This window comes from Dermochelys coriacea, chromosome 1 (assembly GCF_009764565.3).
Source record: "Dermochelys coriacea isolate rDerCor1 chromosome 1, rDerCor1.pri.v4, whole genome shotgun sequence".
NCBI classification, from domain to species: domain Eukaryota; kingdom Metazoa; phylum Chordata; order Testudines; family Dermochelyidae; genus Dermochelys; species Dermochelys coriacea.
Window position 1 is genome coordinate 168576252 of NC_050068.2, and position 14199 is coordinate 168590450.

At 39.7% G+C, this 14199-nt stretch overlaps 1 protein-coding gene across 1 annotated transcript in view; it reads left to right on the forward strand.

The window, feature by feature from the left end:
* The window catches only part of ADAMTS5 (ADAM metallopeptidase with thrombospondin type 1 motif 5), a 44546-nt gene extending 31094 nt beyond the window's left edge, over positions 1 to 13452 (forward strand). The window contains exons 5-8 of the mRNA XM_038382725.2: positions 711 to 894; positions 1390 to 1565; positions 2535 to 2710; positions 8390 to 13452. Of these exons, the coding sequence (XP_038238653.1) occupies positions 711 to 894; positions 1390 to 1565; positions 2535 to 2710; positions 8390 to 8960 (1107 nt within the window). The 3' untranslated portion in view covers positions 8961 to 13452. The remainder of the gene's footprint in view (positions 1 to 710; positions 895 to 1389; positions 1566 to 2534; positions 2711 to 8389) is intronic.
* Positions 13453 to 14199: the final 747 nt, after the last annotated feature.

The following is a 14199-nucleotide window of genomic DNA, read 5'->3' on the forward strand; positions in this document are numbered from 1 at the left end:
TAATTCAGGAAGATCATTTAATTAGCATTCTGTGATATGACTGGCATGCATGTGAAGTGTCACTTTGAAAACAAAAGTGATTTTGATAAAGGTACCATGAACACTATTCACATTTCTTGAGAAATCTAAAATACAAATCGGAGTCACATAATCTTGCTTAGGTTGGTCAGGTCATAGCTATTTATCTAACTGATAATCTAGCAAAAAGACTCCACGATGAAGAACAATATCTCCTTACCACAAGCAGTGCCATACAACTGTACTACTTAATTATTCAGGGATCACAATGATCAATAATAGCAGCATATTACCTAAGCAGAGTGGGGCTAAGTGAAGTGGGCCTGGCAGAACAATTATTACAAAGAAAGAATGGAAATGTGATTAGGAGTCCTTTAAATTGAAGTGCGTGTTCACAGTGAAATGGGTAGAATATGGTTCTGCAGAGTTAGGCCATATACTGCCCTTGATCCACATCCAGAACTTCGCCGGACATCATGCCACCTACATGAAGATCAAGGGCAGTAAATGGATATGACTGCAAGTGAAAAGTTTCTCAGAGTTCCTCCACATCCTAATATGAGGAGAGCCCCAGTTTAAACGAGAGGAAATACATCTTCCATTTTGGGGACAAGTATCTGTGCTTTTGAGATATAGTATCTTCATTCTGGTTTGGATCATCTTTTCACAACCCACTATTTCATATGTTCTAGGCTTCAAACCATGGTAACTGGGGTTCCTGGAGTTCTTGGGGACAGTGCTCCCGTACATGTGGTGGAGGGGTTCAGTTTGCCTATCGTCACTGCAACAATCCAGCTCCTAGAAACAATGGGCGATACTGCACTGGAAAGAGGGCCATCTATCGCTCCTGCAACATTGCATCCTGCCCAGCAAATGGTATGTGCTGCAGCAGCCAAAGCTGCTTGACGTTACAGCTTTTGTTCCTGTTATATGGTAAATAGTAATCTCCATAGGAGAAAAAAAAAAGAAGAAGCTGTCCATTATAGCTACCCCCAAATGTACCACAATGTGTAAACTTTAGCTACAAGTGATAACAAAGTCACTGTAACCCAGTTTAAATTCAAAAGCATAATTAACCCTGTAAAGAGATGGGGACTACTGACGGGAGGATTCCATAAAGAGCAGCCCTGCTCTGGAGAAATGAACCAGATGAGCAGAGTTTTGTCATTAAGATGCTTATAATGTCATGGGAGCATTGCCAAAATAAAAGATTCAGAGGATTTTCAAAAGCCATTAACAGGTGTTGGGGCAAGGAGGAGGAATGGTGTGAATTAAACATGGTATCATAAGACCAAAGAAGGTAGCTGGGCATACTGACATTTGCAGTATATCCTACGATAAACACTAATGAGATGAATGATAATTCTCCAGCTAAAGCCTTTCGACAAGAACAATGTGAAGCAAGAAATGGCTATCAGTCTGATGCAAAGGGTGTCAAAACATTTGTTGAATGGGTCCCTAAGTATGCTGGAGTGCTTCCTGGAGATGTGTGCAAGCTCACCTGCCGAGCCAAAGGGACGGGTTACTACGTCGTGTTTTCTCCAAAGGTAATATACCTTCAGTGACAATTTCAGTACCAGGCTCTGAGGGTATTTTGGAAAGCTCTGTAGCTAGGCTGTACCAAGGAGAAGAATACCTTTTGTTTAATCATATGTTCCAGAAGAGCGTTGGCCAGAACTGACCTCTAAAATTAGACAGTTTTCAGCATTTAAACATGTGCATGCACATGAAATTGTGTTTGCTAATTCAGTCAATACTACTTTCACATCAATAGTAGGTGAAAAGGTTTCTCTATTTATAGATGGCGGTGCACATTGGGATCTTTCTAGTTGAAAAGAGTTGCTTTGTCTGTCTGTAAACTGCTAAATTTTGCTCCAAGCTGCACTGATATGAATCCAGAGTAACTCACTTAAAGCCAATGGTCTGTTATGTGACTTATGATCAGAGTTTATTATTTCTGACATGGTAGAATAAAGAGTGAAATGATTCCTATGTATCCCTTAGTTATGTGCCTTTCTTTCTCTAGATGTTCTGAGGCTGAATTAATTCAGGTTTTATAAAGTACTTTGAGATGGTCAGATGAAAGGCTGTCTAGAAGTGCAAAGTATCACTGTTTATAAAATCATCCTTAAATCAGAACTTCTGATTTAGTGCCTCAGGGTAGACAGAAGAGCCGTATGTCAGATGCCTGTGGCCCCTTTTTAATGTTTTCTGCTGCTTTAGTGCCCTAAGGGTTAGATTGCATCAGTCCTGGCTGGCAGAATAAGAACTGTATTCTGTTAATCATCACACCAAATGCCAAGCAAGCGGAAAAGTGTGAACTAGAATTCAAACATGCAGAGGGCACTGTTAAAAAACACATGAATTGTTCCTTTATAGTACAGCTTTAGATAACTCACAGTAGGTATACTGTGGCTGAACTAAATAAATAGCGATGCTTGCCAATCAAATACACAAAAGCAAATCTTTTTTTTTTTTTTTTTACACTTTTAACTAACAAAGATTTAATTCCCTAGGTGACTGATGGAACTGAATGCAGGCCATACAGTAATTCAGTATGTGTCCGGGGAAAGTGCATTCGAACTGGTTGTGATGGCATCATCGGTTCAAAGCTCCAATATGACAAGTGTGGGGTGTGTGGAGGAGACAATTCCAGCTGCACAAAAGTCATGGGAACCTTTAATAAAAAGAGGTAATAATTCTGGATGGAAATAATTGTACCCTTTTGTGCAAGCAGAATTATTAGCAGGCTTTTATAACCATAGATGCAAATGAAGCTTACTGAATAGATGTGTCTAAGTTAGAAGTAAAAGTACTGCTCATAAGTAAGGCTGTGAGTTTCTCACAGTGGTCACAGAAGTCATGGCTTCTGTGACTTTCTGTGACCTCTGTGACTTCCGCAGCGGCCGGTGTGTCTGGCTCAGGGGCAGCTCAGGCAGCCCCTGCGCCAGGTACATCAGCTGCTGCTGGGGCAATCGGGGGCCACCGTGCCGCCACGAAGTAGAATTTGGGTGTTGGAGGGGGCAGGGAGTTGGGGCACAGGATGGGGTGAGGCTGGCTCTGGGTGGCGCTTACCTGTGGGGCTCCCCGGAAGCAGCGACATCCCCCTCGCTCAGCTGCTAGGCGAAGGAATGGCCAGGCAGCTCTGCGGGCTGCCTCCACCCAGAGCGCTAGCTTCGCAGCTGCCATTGGCCGGAAACCACAGCACCCGCGGAGCCCCCAGGCAGCCCTCCCCATCCCCATCCCCCACTCCCAAGTTCTATTCACTGGTATTTTTAGTTAAAGTCATGGATAGGCCATAGGCCATGAATTTTTGTTTACTGCTTGTGACCTGTCCATGATTTGTACTAAAAATACCTGTGACTAGAACATAGCCTTACTCATAAGACCTTGTAAAGACACAAGTCTGACTGGGTGCCAGATTTTTATTCATGAATTTCATTTATATAAGACATCCTAGACAGGCGCATTTCCTAAGTTTTATTGCACTTCTCAGATACTTAAAACAAGCTTCCTAACACTATCCAGGGTATGTAATAATCAGAGAAAAACACTGCACCAAATTCAATTCTGAGGTTCTGATAGAGAACCTAGGGTGCAGCACCAGCAATGAAAAGTTTGCCCGGAATAGGGGCATAGTTTTACAAGTTACCTGTAACCATAGATGTGTACCAGAGGGCCTGGAGCCAGGTTAGTATCCCCTAGAATGTGAGGAACCAGTCAGCAAGGGTTGGGGCTGGAGTAGTCAAGTGATGCACTGATATGGTGTATTTCCCAGGTGACCTGTGCTTGTGAGGGTCCTATGGAGTCACAAATTGAATTTAAAACTGTTCAACTCTGTTGGAGGGCTGGCAGTATTACTTGCCCCTTGCTAGGTTATGTGTAGTCTGGAGGCATGGTTGCAAATTACATCCCTTTATAATCATGTGCTCAAATCAAGCATATTGACTTTAATATCTCATTGTCTGTATATCACTCTCTACTTATGACAGGTTTCAGAGTAGCAGCCATGTTAGTCTGTATTCACAAAAAGAAAAGGAGTAGTACTTACGGCATCTTAGAGACTAACAAATTTATTAGAGCATAAGCTTTCGTGAGCTACAGCTCACTTCATCGGATGCATTTGGTGGAAAAAACAGAGGGGAGATTGATATACACACACAGAGAACATGAAACAACGGGTTTATCATACACACTGTAAGGAGAGTGATCACTTAAGATAAGCCATCACCAGCAGCGGGGGGGGAAAGGAGGAAAACCTTTCATGGTGACAAGCAAGGTAGGCTAATTCCAGCAGTTAACAAGAATATCAGAGGAACAGTGTGGGGTGGGTTGGGGTGGGAGGGAGGGAGAAATAACATGGGGAAATAGTTTTACTTTGTGTAATGACTCATCCATTCCCAGTCTCTATTCAAGCCTAAGTTAGTTGTATCCAGTTTGCAAATTAATTCCAATTCAGCAGTCTCTCGTTGGAGTCTGTTTTTGAAGCTTTTTTGTTGAAGGATAGCCACTCTTAGGTCATAGAATCATAGAATCATAGAATATCAGGGTTGGAAGGGACCCCAGAAGGTCATCTAGTCCAACCCCCTGCTCAAAGCAGGACCAAGTCCCAGTTAAATCATCCTAGCCAGGGCTTTGTCAAGCCTGACCTTAAAAACCTCTAAGGAAGGAGATTCTACCACCTCCCTAGGTAACGCATTCCAGTGTTTCACCACCCTCTTAGTGAAAAAGTTTTTCCTAATATCCAATCTAAACCTCCCCCATTGCAACTTGAGACCATTACTCCTCGTTCTGTCATCTGCTACCATTGAGAACAGTCTAGAGCCATCCTCTTTGAAACCCCCTTTCAGGTAGTTGAAAGCAGCTATCAAATCCCCCCTCATTCTTCTCTTCTGCAGACTAAACAATCCCAGCTCCCTCAGCCTCTCCTCATAAGTCATGTGCTCTAGACCCCTAATCATTTTTGTTGCCCTTCGCTGTACTCTTTCCAATTTATCCACATCCTTCTTGTAGTGTGGGGCCCAAAACTGGACACAGTACTCCAGATGAGGCCTCACCAGTGTCGAATAGAGGGGAACGATCACGTCCCTCGATCTGCTCGCTATGCCCCTACTTATACATCCCAAAATGCCATTGGCCTTCTTGGCAACAAGGGCACACTGCTGACTCATATCCAGCTTCTCGTCCACTGTCACCCCTAGGTCCTTTTCCGCAGAACTGCTGCCGAGCCATTCGGTCCCTAGTCTGTAGCGGTGCATTGGATTCTTCCATCCTAAGTGCAGGACCCTGCACTTATCCTTATTGAACCTCATTAGATTTCTTTTGGCCCAGTCTTCCAATTTGTCTAGGTCCTTCTGTATCCTATCCCTCCCCTCCAGCGTATCTACCACTCCTCCCAGTTTAGAATCGAGTGACCAGAGAGATTGAAGTGTTCTCCAACTGGTTTTTGAATGTTATAATTCTTGACGTCTGATTTGTGTCCATTCATTCTTTTATGTAGAGACTGTCCAGTTTGACCAATGTACATGGCAGAGGGGCATTGCTGGCACATGATGGCATATATCACATTGGTAGATGCGCAGGTGAACGAGCCTCTGATAGTGTGGCTGATGTGATTAGGCCCTATGATGGTGTCCCCTGAATAGATATGTGGACACAGTTGGCAATGGGCTTTGTTGCAAGGATAAGTTCCTGGGCCAGGAACATCGGTCAAACTGGACAGTCTCTACGTAAAAGAATGAATGGACACAAATCAGACGTCAAGAATTGTAACATTCAAAAACCAGTTGGAGAACACTTCAATCTCTCTGGTCACTCGATTACAAACCTAAGAGTGGCTATCCTTCAACAAAAAAGCTTCAAAAACAGACTCCAACGAGTCTGAATTGGAATTAATTTGCAAACTGGATACAATTAACTTAGGCTTGAATAGAGACTGGGAATGGATGAGTCATTACACAAAGTAAAACTATTTCCCCATGTTATTTCTCCCCCCACCCCACCCCCCACTGTTCCTCAGATATTCTTGTTAACTGCTGGAAATAGCCTACCTTGCTTGTCACCATGAAAGGTTTTCCTCCTTTCCCCCCCTGCTGCTGGTGATGGTTTATCTTAAGTGATCACTCTCCTTACAGTGTGTATGATAAACCCGTTGTTTCATGTTCTCTGTGTGTGTATATCAATCTCCCCTCTGTTTTTTCCACCAAATGCATCCGATGAAGTGAGCTGTAGCTCACGAAAGCTTATGCTCAAATAAATGTGTTAGTCTCTAAGGTGCCACAAGTACTCCTTTTCTCTACCTATGGCCACTAAATCAGTCAACCTTTGGTGCCCTTATTTCCCAGGCAGCTGAACAGTTATGATTAATGCTGGCCACCAAGGATGGATTTTTTATTCAATTAAAAATATTTACAGCAAGTTGTTGATCAAAAGTTTTACCACCATCACTACAAATACAATACTTAATTTAAAAGAAAGCTCTCTGTTTAAAAAAATCTCTGTTACAGAAAAGACAGAATGATTACTGATCTTAATAGTATAATTAGTTTCTGTCCAACCAGTATATCCTTCATAGTAAAACAGTGGCTGTTGTTTTTCTATTTATAAGGGGAACAGTAACATCCCTTATATTAAATTTACCTAATAATTCCCATTGTAAAAATTTCTCATAATAGAATTTGTTTATGCCTTTTTTCTTAATTTTTAATATAATTTTCTAAGGGTTTTTTAATGTTAAAGAATTTTAAGGTCAAGCATTCAGAAGTTAGAAAATGCCAGAACTAAGGCTATTTGTGCAATCTTTTGTCTTTGCATTATGATACAGTCTTTAATTACATGATCACATACTGTTTTTTCCATGAGCGACCTTAATTCTGACATTTCCTAACTTTTGGGCTCTTGAGTTTGTAACCTTAATCACATTCTTTTAACACAGATTTTTGGATATGTATTTTATGTAAACATGTATGTATTTTATACAAATATTTCCTGCAGTGCTGGATGCTGCAATTCATAGACTTTATCTGTACCTCATTACTCCTGGCAGTGTAACTCAATTTTAATCATTAGTTATTCCAGCAAAACAATGGAATAATACAAGTACTTAATCTAGAGTAGCACAGTTACTTAGTCTTTACATAAATACTCAAAACTTCATAGACATAGCAGCCTGCCAGCTAACTGGCTCCCAGAGAGACATCTTCATTTTTTATATTTTTATCACATTTTCTCATGACCCCTTCCTTTTACTTTAAAAAGATATTACACTGCCCTTTTCAAACACAAATGTGATACTTCCAGCATCAGTTTATTTGTCAGAGATTTATAAATGAAAATAAATGTATCAACAGTCCAGCTAGTAGTTTATAATGATGTATTTATTATTTCTCTAGATTTATTGTATCCCTCTTGAGATATTAAATATTCTAGAGAGCCTACAATTCTGAATACTTGTGACCTTGAGTATAAGAATTAGACATCTCTTTCTAAATCTGAATTGAAATAAGATACCTTGCAAGTAGTGGTTGACAAATGAAGTAAAGATGTGTAATTATCTGAGTTAAGCATTTGACCGTGCCTTTCATTAGACATTTTGCAATTAACCTTTAGCTTTATGAAGTTTCAAAGGAAACACAGTTTTTTCTCAGTGTTCAAGATTATTTTTAAATGTTCCCAAGGTACCTTACCCAGCTGTTAGCTTGCTCACTCTTTCCTTAATCATCATTATAGCAAAGGCAGTATGAAACAGCTGTAACCAATGCATACAGAGGTGGCAGAAACTCGATTTGAAGGGGTGTAGAGCTGAGGTGCTCTGCGTGGGGAGTGGGGGAGCAGACAGTGATGGAAGGTTGGGGTGTCAGAGATAGGAAGGCGACTGGGATGGATGCTCTGAATGGGGAGTGAGGACTGCTATGGAGACTCAGCTGTAGGGGGTGGCTACCTGCTCCCGATGCATACTTTTTTAGCTTTCCCTGGCAAACCTAATATGCTTCAAATTTCATACCTCCCCTCCTTTGCTCAAATGCAGAAGCTTCAGGTATATAAACGGTCAGTTATTGTTCATTCTTCTTGAATCCAACTCATATAATATTAGTACTGAAACCAAAGATTAAGTCATTTGAAATAAGTGCAGTGAATTTTATTCAAGGATATAAAAATGAATCAAAAAATATAATGAACAACGTGTTAAAAATTAATTGGATAGCATCAATCTGAGATGGGCCTCAAGCCAAGTGCTTTCAAGGCCTGATCCAAAGCCAATTGAAGTCAACACGTGGCTTTCTATTGACTTCAGTGAGCTTTGAATTAGGCCCTCAAAGCATGTCCATTTATTTCTCACTAGCTACTTAACGTGCTCCTTTCCTCCTTGCAGTAAGGGCTACACGGATATAGTGAAAATACCCACAGGGGCAACTCACATCAAAGTCCGGCAGTTCAAGTCTAAAGTCCAGAACAGGTTCACAGCTTACCTGGCCCTAAAGAGGAAAAATGGTGAGTATCTTGTCAATGGCAAATACATGATCTCCACTTCAGAAACAATCATTGACCTCAATGGAACTGTCATGAACTATAGTGGCTGGAGTCACAAGGATGATTTCTTGCATGCAATGGGACATTCTGCCACAAAGGAGATTCTTATAGTACAGATTCTTGCCACTGACCCAACTAAAGCAGTGGATGTCCGTTACAGTTTCTTTGTGCCAAAGAAGCAAACGCAGATGACTAACTATGTCACAAGCAATAGCAACAGTAATAAAGTAACACCACAGCTCACGCAGCCACAGTGGGTGACTGGACCCTGGCTTTCTTGTTCTCGAACATGCGACACAGGATGGCATACCAGGACTGTCCAGTGCCAAGATGGGCATGGAAAACTAGCTAAAGGATGTCTTCTCTCTCAGAGACCATCAGCATTTAAGCAGTGCTTACTAAAAAAATGTTAACCTGTGGTTATGATCTTCTTAAAAAGAGGTCTAAGTAAGCCATTGTTGACATACTAGTATTAGGTCTACCTAGACAGACAGAAGCCAACGCTTCAATGTACTTACATACAGTCTCAAATTATGGGCAGAATCTGCCTATTTGGACCAAATGAAGATGTGCACTGCTCTAAGTGACAGTGGGGTGATCTTAGTATGTCGCAGAAACTAAACATTAGAATTGTTATAAGCCCTCTGTCTGCAAAAAAGGAAGAGGAAAAACCAGTGAATGGACAATCATGGGGTATTTGAAGGTTACAGAATCATCTCCCCCTTTTCACCTACCTCTAATACAGTATGTCCTTAGACAACTTTGTCATACTTACCCATAATACCACAGTAGCTTATTTTATACAGTTTATAAATGTCTTCCCTTTGGTATGTCACTTTATATCACTTTGTTCTACTAATTAAAAAAAAACAATTTTTCTATAAGCAAAGTGATTGACCAAAGTATGTCTGCAGCCATTGTGGACCTCTTCCATTTTTCAGAAATGGCTGTGGACGTTTTACTGGAAAACAAAGAGCTTGCTGTTGTTTTTAAGAGTTGCTACAATTTTCTGACAACAGGAAATGCATTTCCATTCTAGGAATTTCCTGACAGCAAAATTTAATTGTATAATAAACAATGCTCTTCCTCCAAGAAATTCTCACAAGAGGGAGCATCTCAGCAGCCATGCAGATGAACAATAGCTGCTAGTCTTTAAATAAAATAAAGGCATATATTATTTTGTAGAAGCAAGTTATAGAACCAAAAATTACAGTTCAGATAACTCAGATATTTTGAGACTGTTCTCAGCTGCTTTCTCTATTGTTTTCTCTATGGCTTCTATGTGAAATCTAACAATGTGTAATGTACCTACATCTACTGAAGAGACTATAAAAGGTCAAAAAACACAGCAAGCAGTTAATAGTATTTGATCAGTGTTTTGTCCATCATATCTAACTCTGGTATCCATTTTACCAGTAGAAGTTTGTAAAAAAAATTCAGTTTATTTCATAGTGTTTTAAAAAGCTGTAGAAGTCATTCACATTTCGAACACCTTGCATATTTTGGAGGATTAAATGTCACAGGGAAGTTAAACCACGTCAGGATGTGGTGGATATAACCAATCTCAGTAAGACTGTTTCCACAGAATAGGTAGAAGCTCTTAATGTTTTTCAGCAACTCTTTCCAGATCATGTTGTTATCTGACAGAAGATCTGGCACTGCACAAGGCCATTTCATTGTAGGCAAGTAACAGATAGTGGGCTGATCCAAGGCCCACTGAAGTCCTTTCTTTTGATCCCAAGTCCCCAAAAGAACAAACGTTGCCTAAAGTCTACATAAACCTGCTGATGCACCTAATAGAACCTAGATTAGAACAAAACCCAGACCTTATCCACCAGTTTGTCCACATGGTCTAAGTGTATGTAAGTAGGTGTCTGTTTTTCAGTCAGGATTTTAAAAAGAGCCTAAGGAACTGAGGGAATCTGACTCCCTTAGGCTCTTCTGAAAAGCTCAGTCTTTAACATCACCAGTAACTCAGTAAAGGAAACTGGTTTGTTTGCAAAGCCCAAAAGGAAAATTTCCCTTCAGACTGGCACAAGCATGTATTTGGGACTCTGAACTCTAGAAAGCAGATAGTCATTTTCAAATAGCAGAGAATTACTACAGCTGTACGTTTGGAACTTGGAGAAATGTCTATTTTTGTACAATATATTAATTATACTAATAGAAACAGGACATGTTAATTTGTGATAATTGAATGTGTGGGTATGTTACTAGACATGAGACCAACTGCTGTTGTCAAGAGTAGCGTGGCCTTATTGCTAGAAATGGTCCTGGACAAAAAAAGTATTGATTTTTTTAGAATTCCTACACTTAATTGAATTAAATGAATCTAAACAGACATTGACCATCCCCAAACTTTTAGTCAGTTCAGATCCAAACTTTCCATCTCTGTTCGTTACAAAGAAAGACTATGCCCACAGTGTCAGTGTCACTTCTAAAATTACATTACTTATGAAGACAGAATGTGCAAGCAGTTGTGTTTGAATCATATTTTTCATATTTTAAACAGTGATAAGTAAACTTTTTTTGGATGGTATACAAATTCCAGAAAATGAAACCACAAAGGATTCTAAATTTAAAACATTCTTAGATCAAATGTATACTTTTCTTAGAGTTTTTGTGTAACAAGTAGGTATCAGAACAAGCCAAATAGTGAATATTTCCCTTTCACTGTCACCCATCCTTTAACTAAAGTTAGTTTTTCTAACTCATGTAGCACCTAAGTGGGATAACCAAATACATAAAATTGGGCAACTGAGCGGAAACTGGATTGTCAGATCTTCAGACTGATGTTCAAGAGTTGATTACTTTGTAGGTGTAGAGAAAATGTGAGGGGGGAATAGACAACAATCTCACAATGGGACTGATTCAAAGCTCACTGCCTTCAATGGGCTTTGGTTCAGGCTCTGATTAGGGAAGTGAGATTTGTCTTTGTGCGTGTGTGTGGAATGTTCCCTGTCTCTCCCCACAGCTGCATCATGAGCAAGTGTCCCAAAGACACTTGAAATCAGTGACGTTACACTAGAGATGTATTTGGCCCTTACTGAGTGGCAACCTTTCACAGTAAAAGGCATGTGCTAGAGGAAATTTGTGAAGTGAACATGGACTGCTTAAGTGCAGGAGAGGGAGGACTCAAAAGAAGAGGAGCAACTTCCTTAGAAGTCTCCAGGCCAAATCTTGTGATGGTATAGTAGTTTAAGTTATGCATTTGGAGTAAGTTGGCTAGAACACAGGTGAAAGGAGTAAGATAGTATAAATTGCATCAATTTAGCATTTGGTGAATATGCAAAACAAGTGAAACTTACACATGAGGGGGCCTAGAGTGGCATAGCAAGAAAAGCAGCTAACAGGATGGTGAAAAGTAAGGTAAGTCTGCCTGTTTATTTTACACCCTGCTTTTAGCTGCTTTTCCTGCTACAATGCCAATTCCAGCCCCTCCACGTATCAGTTGTTTTGTGCATCGGCTGGATGCAATTTTGGCACAAGTTACATGACTTTTATCATTTTGATTCATGTTTGACCAACTTAATCCCTAAGTATTCAATTAATATTTTACACCACAGTTTATATCACTGCTGAGTTTTGCCCAAAGTGCTTCAGAAAATGCTTCTACCTAATGGAAACCCAATTCAAAAACCCCAAATAATGTTCTCTATGTAGAAATAAAACATAGAAGGTATCTCCTTTCATGTCTCTAGTACTAAATTCACAGCTGATGTATTGGGATGCATCTCCATTGTCTTCCACTCATGTTGCTATTACTTGGTAGGCCTTACACTACATAAGACATCTCACATTCTTAGAATAATTATTTTCACTATGACAAAGGTTATTACGTTTGATCTGAGTTGATCAAGAAACTCAACTTAGTCACCTTCCTGTGGAAACAGTTTTGTCCCATGGGGCGGGGGGGGGAGGAGGGGAGTTTGGGGGTTCATCACAAATGTAAAAAAAGCAACGCAGCACTGAAAATAAATAAATAATTTATTATTTTTACAGCTGGTATGTGAATGGATGTAATGAATTTATTTATTCTTATTTAACAAAATTACCAATTGTGCAAATTCTATATTTAAAATGTTTTGCTATCATCTTTTCTTTTCTTTTTTTTATTTATGCTTTATATTTGTGTGGAAAATACACTTTGTGAGTTTACATGATGTATAGCACTGGTTGCTTTTGAGTTTTGTTTGTTTTGTTTGGTTGTTTTTTTAAAAGGACGTTTTCTGCATGAAATAGGTGTGTGTATACACATATGCACACACAGTGTATATATGTATATTCATTTTCTGCTGCCAGATTTTTCCTTTCCAAAAGAAGTTATGATTTTTAACTTTTGGGAAACAGTGTGCAAAGCTCCTTGATATACTTAATGTGCTTCTAAAGTCTCATAACAACCAAATCGTAGAGCCCATTGACCTAAAAATCATTGAACCACAAGTGCCAGATTCTTCTTTCATGCAGATTCTATTAGAGGCCTCAATCATTGATCATTCTAATCAATGGGAGTTTTGCCATTTAATTCAGTGGAAGCAAGAGCAGGCCCATAATGAATGGGAGATGTGTATATGCTTCCAACAGTGAAATTTGTCTGAGTTGTCGAGATGGTGTGTGAGCGTTCAGTCTCACAACCGCTTGTACATTTATGCGGACACTATGAATAGTTACTAATACTTAGTGCCTTTTAGAAAATATATCCCAAATACTGTAGGATTTGATTTACAGTGACATATGCTACTTTTCCAATGACATCAGCACTCGTAGTTCAATACTATCATCTTCCTCTCATCAGGTATAATGAAAAGCCAACCAGAAACACTTGCTTCATTTTAGTTTCAATATTTTCTAGCCATGCATACTATATTGGACAACAAAAAGACACACACAAAAGTCATCCAAATGTGCATTTGCCAAAAAGCCCACAATGTGTCCCTGGAAATGACTATGAGCTCTCATTGCTTCCACTATTTGTCTGATTCAACTCCTGTTGAAGTCAATGGGAATTGGACTGGCCCTATTTGAGGAGAAATTAGCAGTGTAAGCAAACTTACAACATCTGTATAGTCATTTATTTAATGATGCAAAATAACCTTCTGATCACTCCAGCTTAATACTAGTGCCACACAAAGCAAACAACCTAGTCAAAATTATTCAGCTGTGTATCATTTATATAGTGTGTACAGTTCTCCCTCACTTAGGACTTGATCCAAAGCCCACTGAAGTCAATGGAAGCCTATTCATTGACTTCAGGGAGCTTTGAATCAGGCCCTAAAAATAGACTTTTAGAGAAGGAGAGTTAATCATTTTGTCCTACAGAGCAATCTTTTTTGGGTAAACATTCTCCTCTTATTAAGACTGATAAGAAAAATTGTATGTTGTCCTCTGCAAAGAAATGGTAGGAGCAAGGAGCACTTGCTATATTGGTGTAGCCAAAATCGAACGTTCTCTTAAGTGAGGACTGCAATTTGTAGCTGAAACAGGAAGTTTATTTTTGGCACATCCCTGCGATAGTGCATAGTTTGTAAATAGTTACCAACACATGGCTATGCATTAATATACGTCACTAGGAGCATTCCCAAGAGGGTTATTGTTTGTTGTTACCATCCATATGAATGCACAGAATATTGGCTTGTTTATATGGCTGGTTCT